At 37.8% G+C, this 15,304-nt stretch overlaps 1 protein-coding gene across 1 annotated transcript; it reads left to right on the top strand.

Moving 5' to 3' along the window:
* The first annotated feature begins 3,479 nt into the window (after nt 1-3,479).
* On the top strand, nt 3,480-15,100 carry LOC135107621 (tyrosyl-DNA phosphodiesterase 2-like). The gene is made up of 9 exons (XM_064017675.1): nt 3,480-3,657; nt 5,828-5,914; nt 7,182-7,270; nt 7,918-8,061; nt 8,983-9,193; nt 9,716-9,886; nt 11,039-11,146; nt 12,863-13,033; nt 14,533-15,100. The coding sequence occupies exons 1-9, from the start codon at nt 3,568-3,570 to the stop codon at nt 14,626-14,628; spliced, it is 1,167 nt and encodes a 388-aa protein (XP_063873745.1). The 5' UTR covers nt 3,480-3,567; the 3' UTR covers nt 14,629-15,100.
* The last annotated feature ends 204 nt before the right edge of the window (nt 15,101-15,304 follow it).

Raw genomic sequence — 15,304 nt, 5'->3', positions numbered from 1 at the left:
CGTAAGAGTGTTGGGAAAGTCTGGGCAAAGCCAGCTAGAGGGAGCCATGCAGTGATTTGGTTCGAGTGGTTTGGTGAGAACAGGACTGGTGGTACCTGGTCGAGGGTGGTTTGTGTGTGAAGGTCAAGATCATGGGTGAAGCACGAGGACCGGACGGCTCAATGAAGTGCCTGGGAGAGATAGAAGTACCTACATGTAGGCTAAATTATTTGCTTGAGGCTTAGTCAGTTAGTTAGGGGGAAGAAAATTTTCTTAAGAGTTGGAAATTCAGTTAAAAGTGAAGAAATTAGTTAGGGGTTAGCAAGTTTAGTTAAGAAGGGATTCTGTTTGAGATTGGAAGTTTAGCTGGGAATAGATTGAAAATTTGATTAAATATGGATTAGAAATGTATTAAGGAATTGAACTCAAATCAGCAAGGTACTGGAAGTTCAGTTAATTAGGATTAAGGTTTATGGTTAGGGATTAGAAATGAAATTTGAGCTTAATGTTGTGATTGAGAAGCATCTGTTTGTCTATATGTCTGTCTGTCCATCTGTCAGTCTATCAGCATGAGGAGTGAAACACTTTGGCCTTTCATATACATACAATTTAACGAGGCCACAAAGATTATTAGTCTGATTCTCATGGATGTTTGTTTTTTTTCTCTTATATGCGGAATTTTTCTTAACTATCACTAAAAAAAAAAAAAAATCTATTACACTTCAATAACTCTTACTACTGTTTGTTGAAAGCATAGAATCTTTGTTAAGTTGTCACAAGAATCATGAAAACATCCTACAAAACCCAATAACTTTCACTGAAGCTTGGCAGAAGCAGCCTAGACAAAACGCCGAAGTGCTTGAAAACTCGGCCCCTGAAGGTTCCGTGTGTCGGCTAACGCAAAGAGCAGCAACAGTGGTATTGGGGTATTACGTTCCACTGGGCGGGACTTTACCAACCGAGTCCCTGGGGAAAAGGAGGGATATCCGTGCTATGCGCCTGTTCACGATATAGCCTGATGTTACAATAGAGGAAGTTTACACACACACACACACACACATGTTGGTTATCATCAACTTGACTCATTCTATTAACCATTTCTTTTTCTCCTGTATCTTCTTCGACATCGCTATTACTAAAACGGTTCCTCTTTGTCTACTATAACTACGAAAGCGAAAACTTGCATAATGATGACAAATTTAACAGACGACCAAGCATGAACAGTAAATGCAACGCAATTTGTAATGGGTTAGTAATACACACACACACAAAGTCAAGTCTTAGGAGAGTGAAATGTATAAGAGTTCCCAAATTAATACAAGGAAATTCTTGCAAGGGATTTTTCCCGCAATACAAACCACGCTGTTTGACCCACATGAGTGCTCTCTCTCTCTCTCTCTCTCTCTCTCTCTCTCTCTCTCTCTCTCTCTCTGGCAACTGTCATATACATATACATTAAAAAAAATTTACATACTGTAATAAAAATAATCAAGCAAAATAACCCAACGATAAATTAACATATTCATAACTGTAGTCACATGATTCTCCTGAGGTAATCTCGTAAATTTAACTCCAGCCATATCTAACTTGTGTTAAATCTAACAATCAATACATTTACTCCTTAAATACATCAAGAATCTTATGTGTTATCTTACATTATTTTTTTTTTTTTTTCTCTGCGACTCATCAAATCTCGCGACCCAACTTTCTGGGTCACGACCAACAGTGTGAGAACCTCTGGAGTAGAGTAATCACTAGTTTTTAGTCCCGAATAAGTATGTTGAAAAGAGTTAAGATGACACATTTTGCTATTGATCCCATCCCAGTGTCTGAGATAACTAATGAGGAAGGTTTCCCTAGTCTCGTACAGCTTATCATGAAAATTTTAAAATTGAAGTATAAATGAATGTGTGTTTCCACAAAGTGAAAAGTTGGCAATTGTCAAACCAACTTTCAAGTGCAATAAAGATCATCAGAGTTTGAGTTCCTACAGGCAATTTTCGAATCTGTCATATCTGTCAAAAAATCTTGAGAATGCCATCCTTGATCAGTTAATGGAATATCTGATGAACATCAATGTATTACCAGATAATCAGTCCGCTTATAGGCAACTATACTCAACAGAAACATCATTGTGTAGTGTTACTAATGAACTGCTAGGATGGATGGATAAGGGCAAATGTGGTGTCTTACTGTTACTAAATTTAAGTGCTGCTTTTGATACAGTTGTACATGAAATATTATTGGAGGATTTGAGGGCTATAGGAGTGACACAAAGGGCACTATATTACCTGGAAAGCTATTTAAACAACAGAAGTTATTGTGTACAGGTTGGAAACACTGTCTGAACATGGTACGCTTAGAAGAGGTGTTCCCCAAGGCAGTGTACTGGGACCTGTGCTGTTTTGTATTTACACCATTAAACTTTCATTTCTATTGAGGGAACATGGAGTGGCCTTTAACTTTTTTTGCTGATGATACTCAGTCTTATTTGTCTATCAATAATGTGCTGGACACTGAAACTTCGTTGACTAGGATTATGGTAGATCTTAAGAAATGGATGGATAGTAAACAAAAGAAATTGAATGAAGATAAAGCAGAGTGTTTGATTATCGGTAAGAATGGTGTCTTGAGAGGGTTGAATGGTTTGCATGGTTTTAATATTGATGGAAATATCGTTAATATATCAGAGAAGGTAAAGGACTTATATGTGATTATTGATAAACATATGAATTTCAGTGAACAAATAAATGGTATTGTAAAGGTAGCACGACATAGTTTACGAAATATTGCCTTCATAAAGAAATATTTAGATGTACATTCTGTTAAGAAGCTCATACATAACTACGTCATTAATAGATTAGATTATTGTAATTCTCTGTATTATAACTTGCCTAAGTATCAGCTGAAGAAAATGCAAATTATTATGAACAAAGCAGCTAGATTAATAATGAACTTGCCAGCATATGAGAGGACCACACCAGTTCTCATTGAACTACACTGGTTGCCAGTTAAAGCTAGAATCATATATAAAATTTGTGTTATGACATAATTATGTGACAATGAAAACTGGGAAGCCTGAATACTTGAGGAAACTATTACAACCATTTGAATTACAGACAGATATTGTAGTAAGACATGCTTCTGATAGCAATAGACTCTTAGAACCAAGGTGTAACACAGACTCTGGTTGTAGAGCCTTTAAAAACTGTGCCCCAAGACTATATGATAGACTCCCAAGTGCTGTAAAGAGCAGTGAAAAAAAATGTCGATCTGTTTAGGAGGAGATTAAAAACATTCTTGTTCAGTGACTGCTATGATATAGTGGACAAGTGTATTAGAGATAATTATGCATTATAATATTTTGTAGGGTGAACAATGTTAATATGATTAGAGACATTATTGTGTTACTATGAAAAATGATGATAGATGAATAGGTATGTACCTTTTTTCAGGGACTGCCATGTGTCGGTCTGTTGGCTCCTTGCAAAGTTTTGCTCGTTCATATCCAGAAGCGGGCGAGACACCACAACAGGCAACGTCAAGCTCAAGATCGTGGCGTGACAAGTTAGAGCCCGTCAAGTCAACATGGAGCGCCAACGGGAACACAGGGAAGAAATTAACCTCAGCGGCGACAGTGACGAGGATGACAATGTTCCTGATGTTGCTACATGCCAGGTAACTCCGGGAGGCTTGCGAGGCACTAATGAGGGAGCGCTGTGGCGTGTCAGTGTGACAGTGTATAGGACACGCAGGCTGAGCTGTCCAAGATTATCTTTACCGCGGCCTTTTCTTGTCATTCTTTTCCCCTATTGTTTGACGTAAAGCCACATAAACAGCCGTTCTATCCTCTATTCTGCATGGAATGTAAGAAACTATGTGTTTTTAGTTTATTGTATTTGTGCCTTGTCTGATATAAGGGCAGATGGGCACACGGATGGCGCAATGGAGGGGGATGGAGACGCTGGGGGTTGTCATCCTTCAAATGTTTATCCTACATTACTTTAAGGGCTAAAATTCAATAAATTATATATTGACCTTATTGTGACCTTGCATTTGTATTTATTAATTCACTTCATCACATCTGCACCATACAAAGAAATGGGTGGAGGAATTAAGCAAGACTATATAGAATATTCTGAGACTAAATCAAGACAAAGTATCAACGGTGCGGAAAAAAGGCAAATATAGTTTTTTTTTTCTATAAGAAGAAAGGATTTACCATTGAATTACAGGCCATCTCACCACTGTTGAAAGCAAAATTAGAGAAAAACTGATAACAAAAAAAAATGGTTATACTACTTAGAAAAACATGAAATAGTGACAGAGACAATTCAGATGTAGAAAAAGATCATGTGTAACAAATCTGCTTAGCTATTATGATAAATAAGTTGAAATTATACAAGAGAGACAGATGGGTAGACTATTTACATATATGGATTGCAAGAAAGCATTTGATAGAGCACCACATACTAGACAAATATGGAAATTAGAACACATTGGAGGTAAGTATTAAGGGAAAATTAATGGATTGGATGAAAGATTTTCTGGATGGAAGTGAAATGAGAATAAAACTAAGAAGAAAATACTCAACCTGGAGAAAAATATTAGGAGAAAAGTATTAAGTGGAGTCCCACAAGGATGAGTGTTAGCCCCAATTATGTTCTTGATATATGCTAATGATATATGTAGATGCTAGTAATGGAACAGAGGTTTACATGAACATATTTGCTGACCTGATTGGAATTATAAATTAAATAACATAATTTAAGCATCTGAAAAGGAAAAAGACTTAGGTATAATAATAAACAGCAGGCTATCACCAAAGACCATATAAATGACAAAATAAGGAACATATATCAAAAGTTGCCAAATATGAGGATAGCATTTTGATACAAAGATGAAGAAATAAAAAAAAAAAAAAATAATCACAACACTTATAAGAGCAGCTCTTGAATATGCAGCAGTAGTATGGAATCAACATCTGGAAAAAATAATGCTGAAAAGATAAATAATGTGCAAAGAGGAGCTACAAAATGAATATCAGCCCAGAGAAAGATTTTAGCTATGAAGGAAGGCATGAGAAAGTGAATTTCCCAACACTTGATGAGAGACAAACAAGATCATGATGTGCAAATGTGGAGAGGAAAAGAAAAGCTTAATGTCATTGATTCTGTGGTACCACAAGAGTCAACACTAGGAGGACGCAGTAAGAAATTGTACAAAGTGAAGAGTGAAGAAAGATGTGAATAAATATAGGTTTCCTGAACAATGAGTCGATAGAATGCATCATCTGACAAAGCTGTGTGTGCAAGGAGCATTCATAACTTTAAAGACAAATACCTATAACAAATTAACTTTTAAGAGACAGAACACTATGAGCTTGACTCAATCCTGGTAAAATACAATTAGATAAGAACAATTAGATTAGAATAATGCTTTTAGTAGCTCCATTGAACAGTGGTCAGCTCATGGCTGAAAAGATGAGTTCAGTCTTGGTTGATGACAGCTTCTCAGTGAGAGGGATAACTTTCTCCCATATCTTTAGCAGGGCTATGTGCTCTGATTCTTTTATAATTTTTTATGAAACCAGAAGGTTCTTCCTGGAGCTCTTTGCTCCTCACTCCAGGAGGTAATGTATATAGCATACATACTGTGTATAGTATTGTGTACCATCCCAAACTGTTTGTTTTGTAGTTCATAAAAGAAATTTGAGTTGGTCAGAATTGTCTTTTATCTGTTCATCTCCCAGTGCCATCTCAGGCCATCTGTGGTGGTGTGTACTTTATGTTCTGTAGACATATATTGAGTTATATTGTGTCTGATCTCATATTGTTTGCCTTGACAGAAACTGGTGGAACAGTTTGCTGAGCTCACCAACACTGATGAGGCATGTGCTCAGTTTTATTTGCAAGACCGCCAGTGGGACCTTGAGGTAGGAAAGAGGGAGGCTTGTATGGCCATTGCTAGTTTGTTGTTGCCATTATTGTTGAGCAAGTTACCACACTCATTTCCACCATGTTGAGGCTTTTTTTTTTTTTTTTTTTTGTCAATCATAAGTCTTCTGATCACTTAAGAATGTATCCATTATGAAACTTTATTAAAAAAATGTCCGTCAGAGGACCTAAGAAGTGAAAGAAAACAATGGAAGTGACTATAGACAGTTCCTTGACTCATGGTTGTGACCTTTAATGATATTTCTGTGTTTCTTGTTTACCTTTCTTTTTTACTTGTTGATGGTGGTATGAAGAAAAGCTTGTACTAAGGATACTTGCTTGTCTTGTCTTCTCTATTTTTTTTATTTTTTTTCTCTCATTTTAGTATTGGTTTCTGCAGGTGATGTGTGGATTGTGTGGTAGTAACCATCAGTTCAGTGTAGCGGTCTTAATTCTTTGACTGTTTTTGACCTGCAGAGTGACAGGCATCAGATAATGGAAAACAACTGTGAATACTCAACAGATGACTCACTAAAGGAATCATTATATGTGGCAGATCCCTACTGGTGGGGGAAGAGACATGGGATGGCACTTAGTTGGAAAGAAGGAAGGAATGAGTCCATGAGGGTGATCACAGTGGACATTAAAGAAAAGATTAAGCATAGACCGTTAATTAAATCCTGTGTTCTACATAAATTATGAGGGAGGAAAAACATAGGCTATGTCTTGTCAGGTTATTTAAGGAAAGTGTGAAATTCTCAATGAAATAGTAGTTATACGCAGTAGTAATGGTAGTACATTTACTATACAATACAGTAACAGTATCCACAATACAGTACATTACATCTAGTGCTCATCTTCTTTGAAGACTTTCTAGTGCAGGAACTGATAACCTCTTGAACATGTACCAATATATAACTGATGACAATTTTGTTTTTGATAGGTGTCTTATTTTTATTGTGGTACTATTCAGTTGCAGTGTTTTGCTTTGTCTGTTCAAAGGCCACCATACAGAGAAGGGAATTTCAAACCACTTCACTGTGTTTCTTTTATTTACCTCTAACAACATGCAGGGAATACAGTGGCAGTATTCTTAGCCCTGCTACCCCATTTGGGATTGTCAGCCTGGTATATAGATAGATTATTTAATCATTTCTGTGTCATTGTAATGAGGAAAGCACAGGGGAATACTTGGGAATACCATTTCCATGTTGATAATTACTAATCATGATTCGCTATCAATTGAATATGTTTCACATTGGACAGCGTGCAGTCAATGCATTTTTTGAGGCCAAGACTGGTGGAATCAAGGTCCTGCAGGATGGTGATGAACCTGAAGTTGTGGTCACCTTTGAGTAAGTGTGAGTTCTCAAGTAACTGCATCATTGTGAACACTGAAATCTGGAATGGCATTTGTATTGGTGCTGTTGCTGCATTTGAAGTAATTTCTATTTAATTTTATTTTAACTAACATTTACTTACCCATGTACTTATCTAACTATAGCCCACAGTGCTTCCTTTCCTTTTTCATATTTCATTTGAAGCTGTATTGGTTCTCTATCATCAATAACAGGTTCTTTGATTCCCTTTTTAAACAAAAGTCTCTTCAATTTTTCTTATTTATGTATATTGACTGTCTGTGTATCTCATTAAATGTTACCACCATCTCTGCATGCCCTTTCATATTTTACTATTCACAGATTGTCACTCTGTTGCTTAAATTCTTCCTCTATTATATGATCTAAAATTGTATGCATGTCAGAATGTAGATTGGCTCCTGGCTTTAAATATTTTGTTATTTTCAGTAGTAGCAAAAATATATACCACTTTGTTAAGAATTATGAATATTTTTATTTTTTTCTATGAAAGCCTCATTGATGGTAATTAATGAAGGTACTACCTGTCACTGCACATTCCATCATAGGTGTATTCCTTCACAACTATTAGAAATCCATTTTGTTGACAAGCCACTAAATGCCTCTAAACCTCTATTATATTTCAGCTCAAAGTTGGTGTCAGTGTTGGAGGAGGGAGTCATGACAGAAGAAGCACCTAAGAAGTTTTGTTTCATGACTTGGAACATTGATGGGCTGGATGAGAAAAACTTGAAGAAGAGGACCAAGGCTGTGGCCACAATAATTGATAGGTGAGTGTAGGGGAGAGAGATGCACCTCTGCTTTGTGATCTGTGACAGGAAGGGAAATCACATGTGTTCTTATGCCAGTGAATATAACCAATGGTATTATGACCATGCTTTGTTTTCATGGAAGATATATACAGCCTTGTATGTGATGTAAAGCTGTAGATGTTTGGTTTGAATGGCCATTCTCTTTTTGCCTACCTATTTAGTTGTCTACTTTTCCATCTGTCTCTCCATCCATCTATCAGTCTATAATGCCATGTTCTCTCTGGGACTGTCTCATGAAGGGATGGCCATAGCAGAAGAGCCTCCACCTCTCCCTCTGCTGTGCCTTGTTTTACTATTCTTAGATTGACATTCTCCTTTAAGAAAGTTGAATTGTAATAAGCTTGACAGGTGTTAAGTTAAAGTTTGTGTTTTCTCCACAAGACATCTCACAAACCTGCTCAAATTGCATATGGTTAGTGAGATATCTTACAGATGAAAAAAAAAACTTGTTTCAACTTGTCTGGTACCATCCTGCAGGGTGATGGTGTATTTGTTGTATAAGCTAAAAAAAAAAAATATGGGCAAATAGGTTTGCTTACTAGATGATTTTGATGGACAATATTTAATAAGAGAACATTGGACCTTAAACTTTTTAGTATCAAAGCTACAATAAGACAGAGAATTCATTCTCTCTCTCTCTCTCTCTCTCTCTCTCTCTCTCTCTCTCTCTCTCTCTCTCTCTCTCTCTCTCTCTCTCTCTCTCTCTCTCTCTCTCTCTCTCTCTCTCTCTCTCTCTCTCTGTACAATTATTCATACTAATAGGAAATGATATGTGTATTCATGAACATTTTACCAAATTTCTATGATGAAACACCACCAGTGAAGATGAGCATTTGCTCTGTTTAAAATCAGCTCTTAATGTAACTCTTGGTGTCACAGGGAGAAAGCAGATATTGTGTTTTTACAAGAGGCCATACCAAACACATTCACATACCTGGAGCAGCTTCTGCCTCAGTTCCTCTTCATTGCTGGTGGTGTAGACAACTACTTCACCCTCACACTTCTTCGTCGCACTACAGTTCATTTTGATGACCAGACCTTGGAACCTTTTGCTAACACCAGCATGGGCCGGAACCTTTTGTGTGTGGAGGTGAGTTATTAGCCAGAAGATGCCATATATTGCCTTATAACACATAAGAACCTCTGTGATCCATCCCTGATTGCTGTTTCCACCACTCGTGTTTATTCATCAGACCATGCTGCACCCCTAATCCTTAATGAGGAGTTCTGACTCAGCTTACATTCTTCTTTCTCCCCTCTCCTGGATCCCTTCCTTGTCCTCTTTGCCTCTCCCTTCCTCTCCATCCCATCCTGCAGAGAGAGAGAGAGAGAGAGAGAGAGAGAGATGCATGCCTGCTTACGTGTCAGACAAGGTGGTGTAATGATACATTTTTTACTTTTCTCCTACTGGTCTGGTCTCTTTCCAACTTCCTCCAACTATGACACTCGTGTGTGTAACGCCCTCCTCCTTCCTAATGATGTGCCCATGCCACTTGTATCCTTGGCACATTCATTATGCCCTTTATCCCAAAGCATCTCATCACTTCTTTGTCATGGGATATTTCTATTTTTCCTTTGATTGATACTCAGCAGCAGACCTATCCCTCTGCAGGCCCACATTGGGGACTTGAAGCTCCACCTACTCAATTCTCATCTGGAGAGCACTGCAGAGTTCACCAGAGAGAGAGTGGAACAACTCAAACTAGCATTTACTAAGATGAAGGGAGCTCCCCCTGGGGTGACAACACTCTTTGGTGGAGACCTGAACTTGCGAGACAAAGAGGTAAGGAAGGCACATTTAGACAAGGAAGGGAAGTGTGAATACACTTGAACATTTTTTCTTTAGCATCATTGCATTAAATTTTTACTCTGCATACCATTACAGGAATATATTAAGGTTAGGGATGATATATTTTGTAATCAAGGTGTTAAAAATTATTCATTGTTATTTGTTTGCAGCAAGTATGTCAATTTTTTTCTGATAAAAATGTGATTGCGAAGTTTGAAACTTTCCTAGAATAGAATTAGTTTAATGGAAGAAATGTCAAGTTTAGCACACTTATTTGCTCTCTGAGGTCGTAGGAAAACTCTATGTTCATGAGTCAAGATTCTAGGGTGCAAGCAATAAAATAGCTCTGTATTGTTTTGTCTAGCACCAACACAGTTGAGAGAACGACATTGATAACCCAGAATATGCTTTGCTCTCTTATGTATGCCAGCAACATATCTACCAAGGCTGTTGGTGTATTGATTGTTAGGAATGCATAAATTTATTTCCTTTCCTTGATATAGATAGGTTTTGTAAGTGGCAAGTTGCAGCTTTTCTTTGCTGGTTTTGCATATCTTGTTGCCGAGATTCTTGTTCATGACTTGTGTAAATAAAGTAAGGATACTTGTTTAAGCTTTAAAACTCAAAATGGTTGGAATTATATTTAGTAACAAAGTATAGGTGCATTATATGTGCAAAGAGGAGCTACAAAGATTTAACAGTTCAGATTTGTTATTTGTCTATAAATTGTGTTTTTTTATGTATATCAGGTGTATCTCTTTGTCTTATTTATCTTTATTATTATGTGTTTTTTTTATGTATATCAAGTGTATCTCTTTCTGTCTTATTTATCTTTATTATTATTGTAGTGCTCACTATTCATATGACAAGCTTGATAAAGTTAAATTTAAAAAAGAGATGGGAAGATAGCAGATCTGAAGTAGATTGGTAGGCGACTAGAATAGACTCAGTAATCAGGTTGCTAGTGTCAAGTCAATAGGGATCTTTAAAAGAAGGTATGATAAATTAATGAATAGAGGTCATGGTCATTGGTGGATATATTATACATGGACTGCCACATGTAGACCTGCTGGCTTCTTGCAGCTTCCCTTTTATTCTTGTGATATCTTCTCTCCCCTCTTTTTCAACTAACCATGTACTGTGCAGGTTGTCCAGGCAGGTCTGCCCCAGGGAGTGGTGGATCTGTGGGAGGCCTGTGGACAGCGACCTGAGTGCAGGTATACTTGGGACACTACACGCAATACCAATAGAGAGGTTGGTTATTTATTTATTTTTTTATTTCTTTATTTATTTTTTTGTCCTTGTCTTTCCAGAGTTGTGGAAGGGTAATGCTGTTTAATTTTTTAAATTGTATGAGTGGAACACAACTGCCTCATCATTGCTACTTAGCCACCCATTTCAGTCAGCCACTCATACAAACACCCTTCAATATAGTGAACCCTGATATGATGGATATTAGATATCAAAAACACCTTTAGCCTGTCAAATAAGGCTTGCATGAGCACATTCTTCATCATTACAACAAATGAAGATTATGCATCTTCACTGTCTTCCAAACAACCACTTGATAAGTAACTTATTTTTAATAAATACAGTTTAAGATAGGTAAATTTGTTGGAATGTGTATTACTGAATTACCTCATATAACAATCTGAATTCATGAAGTCCTCACTGTAATAACCATTGGATAGACCCAATTTTTAGATGCAGTGAACCAATTTTTCCTCCCAAACAGTATTGTATGTAGTGTTTTCTGCCTGGGTTATGAAGATTTATATATTATAGTACAAATAAGTGTCTTTTTGTTTTCCTCAAGCCCTTTTCATTCAGGGAAGTGAACTGAGTCAAAGGGAGTCATAGTCAGAAGTTGTACCTCTGTTAGATGCAAGCCTCTGGATGACCGAACCCAGTCTCCTCTGTATTATGTTTAAAATGGGGCTGAAAAGTTAATAAATTTGTGTAAATATTTGTACCTAGTGTTATGTAAACTTGGAGAGGAGGAAGGAGAAACATGAGAGAGGGCTGTGAAAAATGTGTTGTAGGGGCCAGATAGGCCTAATTTAGAGCAAGCATTTCTTCTCTTCAGCTATCACTTACATGGGCTCCTTACATATGTAGGCTGGGGTTCATATAGTTCATTAAGGAAAAGTCATTGTTATAGTTGAATACTATAACAATACTGTAGAATACCAGATTCTTGCTCATTAAAAGATTGAAGGAATGCTTCATGAAAGTATATACAAGTAGTAGATGTCTGGTCTTGGTTACCCTTATACAACTTCAATGTCCTTTTTTCACTTAATGGGTTGGTTGTTGTGTGTGTGTCACATTTTGTAGTTATAGATAATGTCTACTTTGATATTTATACTTCTCGTCTTCCTATGTTCTTTCAACTGCCTTTAACTTTTTAAGGAAGTGATCCTTGTCCCTCTTGCTTGTGTGCTAATACCACCTCATCCTATACCTCCTTTACTCATTCATCATGTTTTCCACTCTCCACCTTGTTACACATCCTGTCTTTCAGCCTCATGTGTGTCAGTGTCCTGCAGTCATTGGAACCTTATAGTGTGGTAAAGACTGGTCCTCTTTCCCTTACTGACCTGTAGGCTAAAGTTTAGGGAAGGCTTGTATCTACATATGTAGATGCCTTGTCTTGTTTACTATCCTTAACTTACTTTTTTTTTTTGTCATTAAGTTTGATTGGTGTATATTCAGGGCATAATTTTGAAAAGCACCACTGACAGCAAAATGAGTGAAAGTTGTTCAATGGTTCTACATATTTCTGCTTCATAAAATCACCTTGGCTTACTCAAGTGACGCAAGTGCCACTCATTCAACAGCCGCCAGATTTAAGGGAGATGTCCATCTGGTATCTGGTTATTTGTATAAATAAAACTGTTAATTTTAGGAGAAAAAATTGGCATGTCATTAACTAGTGAATGTGCTCGCTCATTCTTGCATTCTTTTCAGTTCCCTGGGAGGTTCAAGCCACGACTGAGATTTGATCGAGTGTACCTGCATGCACCCTCCTGCAGCACTCCAACAGCTGTGCCCCTCCACTTTGGACTGGTGGGGCTGCAGAGGGTCACCAATACACAGAGCTTCCCCTCTGACCACTGGGGCATTGTTGTCCACTTTGAGGTATTTCACACATACTTGCAACAGATAAAAGCTTAATTGTGTGTAAAATTGCATTCCACAGTAGAACAAAGTTAAACTTGTATATTGGGAATTCCACATGTGATAAGGGGAGACACGAGTGCCTTGGCAGAGAAGCACGTGGTCCTCACCACCACTGCCCTCATCTTGATGGAGATGACAGATGATTGGAGCCATTTAAGAGGCCAGGGAGGAGTGGTAACCTTGGCCCAGCAGAGAGAGGTTCTCCTTGCCATGCTGGATGCTAACAAACAAAGTCCAGGAACTCATGACTACTAATATAATCCTGGCCGGTATTCTCCATCACCTCGCTAGACTCCATGCTTGATGACAAGTTCAAGGTGATGACAAGCTGAAAGTGATGGAAAGGTCTGCAGCAGCACCATGCCTTCCTCACTACCCAGGTTCTGCAAGTGGAGGCCCATCATGCCTCTCTGAGGAAGATGCTGCTATCCTCCACTCCCTCCTGAATTCACAGAACACAGGCTCAAAGAAAAAAAACAGTGATCTCTATTCTGACCACCATGAAGGAGAATATATCTGGACTGACCACCAACCAGCAGCAGGTGTCTGCCATGCAGCACAGCCTCTCACTAATGGAGAATCTACAGCATGGTACAGAGCACACCGCTTCTTAATTGGCAGACATGCACACACACGCCCATGCTCTCAAGTTGATTATGTTGGTGAGCCGTAGAGAACCTTACAGCATATGGGTGAGAGGCACTGAGATAAAAACTGTCTAACAGCAGCACATTGGTCAGGTGCAGCAGTCCGTTAATGCCTCCACAGCCTCACAGGATGAGCATGTAAGAAGTCTGGATGGAGGAAGGAGTCACTTGACTTTTGAAAACAGTGAAGCACGAGAGGAAGGCTGGCAGAGAAAACATGAAAGGAAAGCCACACACCGCAGGAGGCTGAGAGCTGTCAGAGAGGATGAAAGCAGTGGAAGCATGACTGAAAGGACTGGGTGTGGAGATAGAAACCTCACCCCAAACACAAACCAAGATGGTGATGAGTCTTTGTGCAGGCATTGTCTGTGTTTAGATTCCACATACACACTGCTGGCATAGAAATGATGTGATACTTTTGGAGGTTGCCTGAGCCTTGATGGAGAGAGGTCTTTATGGTCAAGCCTGCTCTTTCGCTTGTATCTTTTGTTGCTCTTTGCTTTCGTTCTCATGCTATTTCTTCTCTCCAGCAGAAAAGAAATAAAAACCATGTCATTTGATTTGGAGGCTAGAACATATAGTTGCATTTTCCACACTCCCACTCACACTAAGACACACAGTTAAGAATATAGAACATAGTGAGATTGAGTCAGTCCTATAAAAATACCAATAAGGTACGGGCAGTGTATATGTATTTATCTCCCTTTCTCAGTATATTTACAAGCCACATTCTCATCCTGCATCCCTCCACCACATAAATGTCTATTCTAAGTCTAAGCACTGAATTGCATTTTTTTTTTTTCTTTACAGATTGGAAAGAAGGGCTCAGGAGGCATTGGGGTTGTCCCTTCCACGAATGGGCCATCCACCAGCAGTCAGGCAAACTCCTTGAAGAGGAAAAGATAATTTTATTCAAAGACTCAAAATATTTCTAAAAATACCTACACACTGCTGGCAAAGAAATTATGTAATACTTTTGGAGGTTGCCTGAGGTCAGCACTCCAGTGGACTACTTCATAAGATGTTGCCCCTAACTATACTTTAAGATTGTTAATAGTTTTATTATCTTTTTGATTCATGTATGTTTTTTATATTATAATAAGTATATGTGACGTTTTCCACGTAATACTTTAAATCCCGGCCAAAACAGTGGTTTGTGTAACACTACTGTGTGATACATTATTAAATACATTATGTATTTAATAAGGGCAACTCTGTTATTAAGAAAATGTTGCTTCTGTACACTTATTACTGTTTAAATACATATTACATTAGGGTTATTTTCACTAATAAATACCTTCCAGTATTTGCTTATAAATTGTACAATACTGTAAGTTTTTGTATTTTAGTAACCTCAATAAAGACTATTTAGTGTTAACATTTTCATTTGAAACTTGTACAGTTCAGAGTTTATGGCATGGCAGGAAGATGGAAGACTGAATATGTATTGTGGGCAGAATATAAATATAGGGAGAAACAGATATATGGATACACACACACACACACACACACACAATTACTAAGACCTTAAGGAAAGTGTCCCATTTCTACCATATTTTTCTACTCATCCTTTTATCATTGA

Source organism: Scylla paramamosain, chromosome 15 (genome assembly GCF_035594125.1).
Source record: "Scylla paramamosain isolate STU-SP2022 chromosome 15, ASM3559412v1, whole genome shotgun sequence".
Lineage (NCBI taxonomy): Eukaryota > Metazoa > Arthropoda > Malacostraca > Decapoda > Portunidae > Scylla > Scylla paramamosain.
This window is presented reverse-complemented; position numbering and strand designations above follow the sequence as displayed.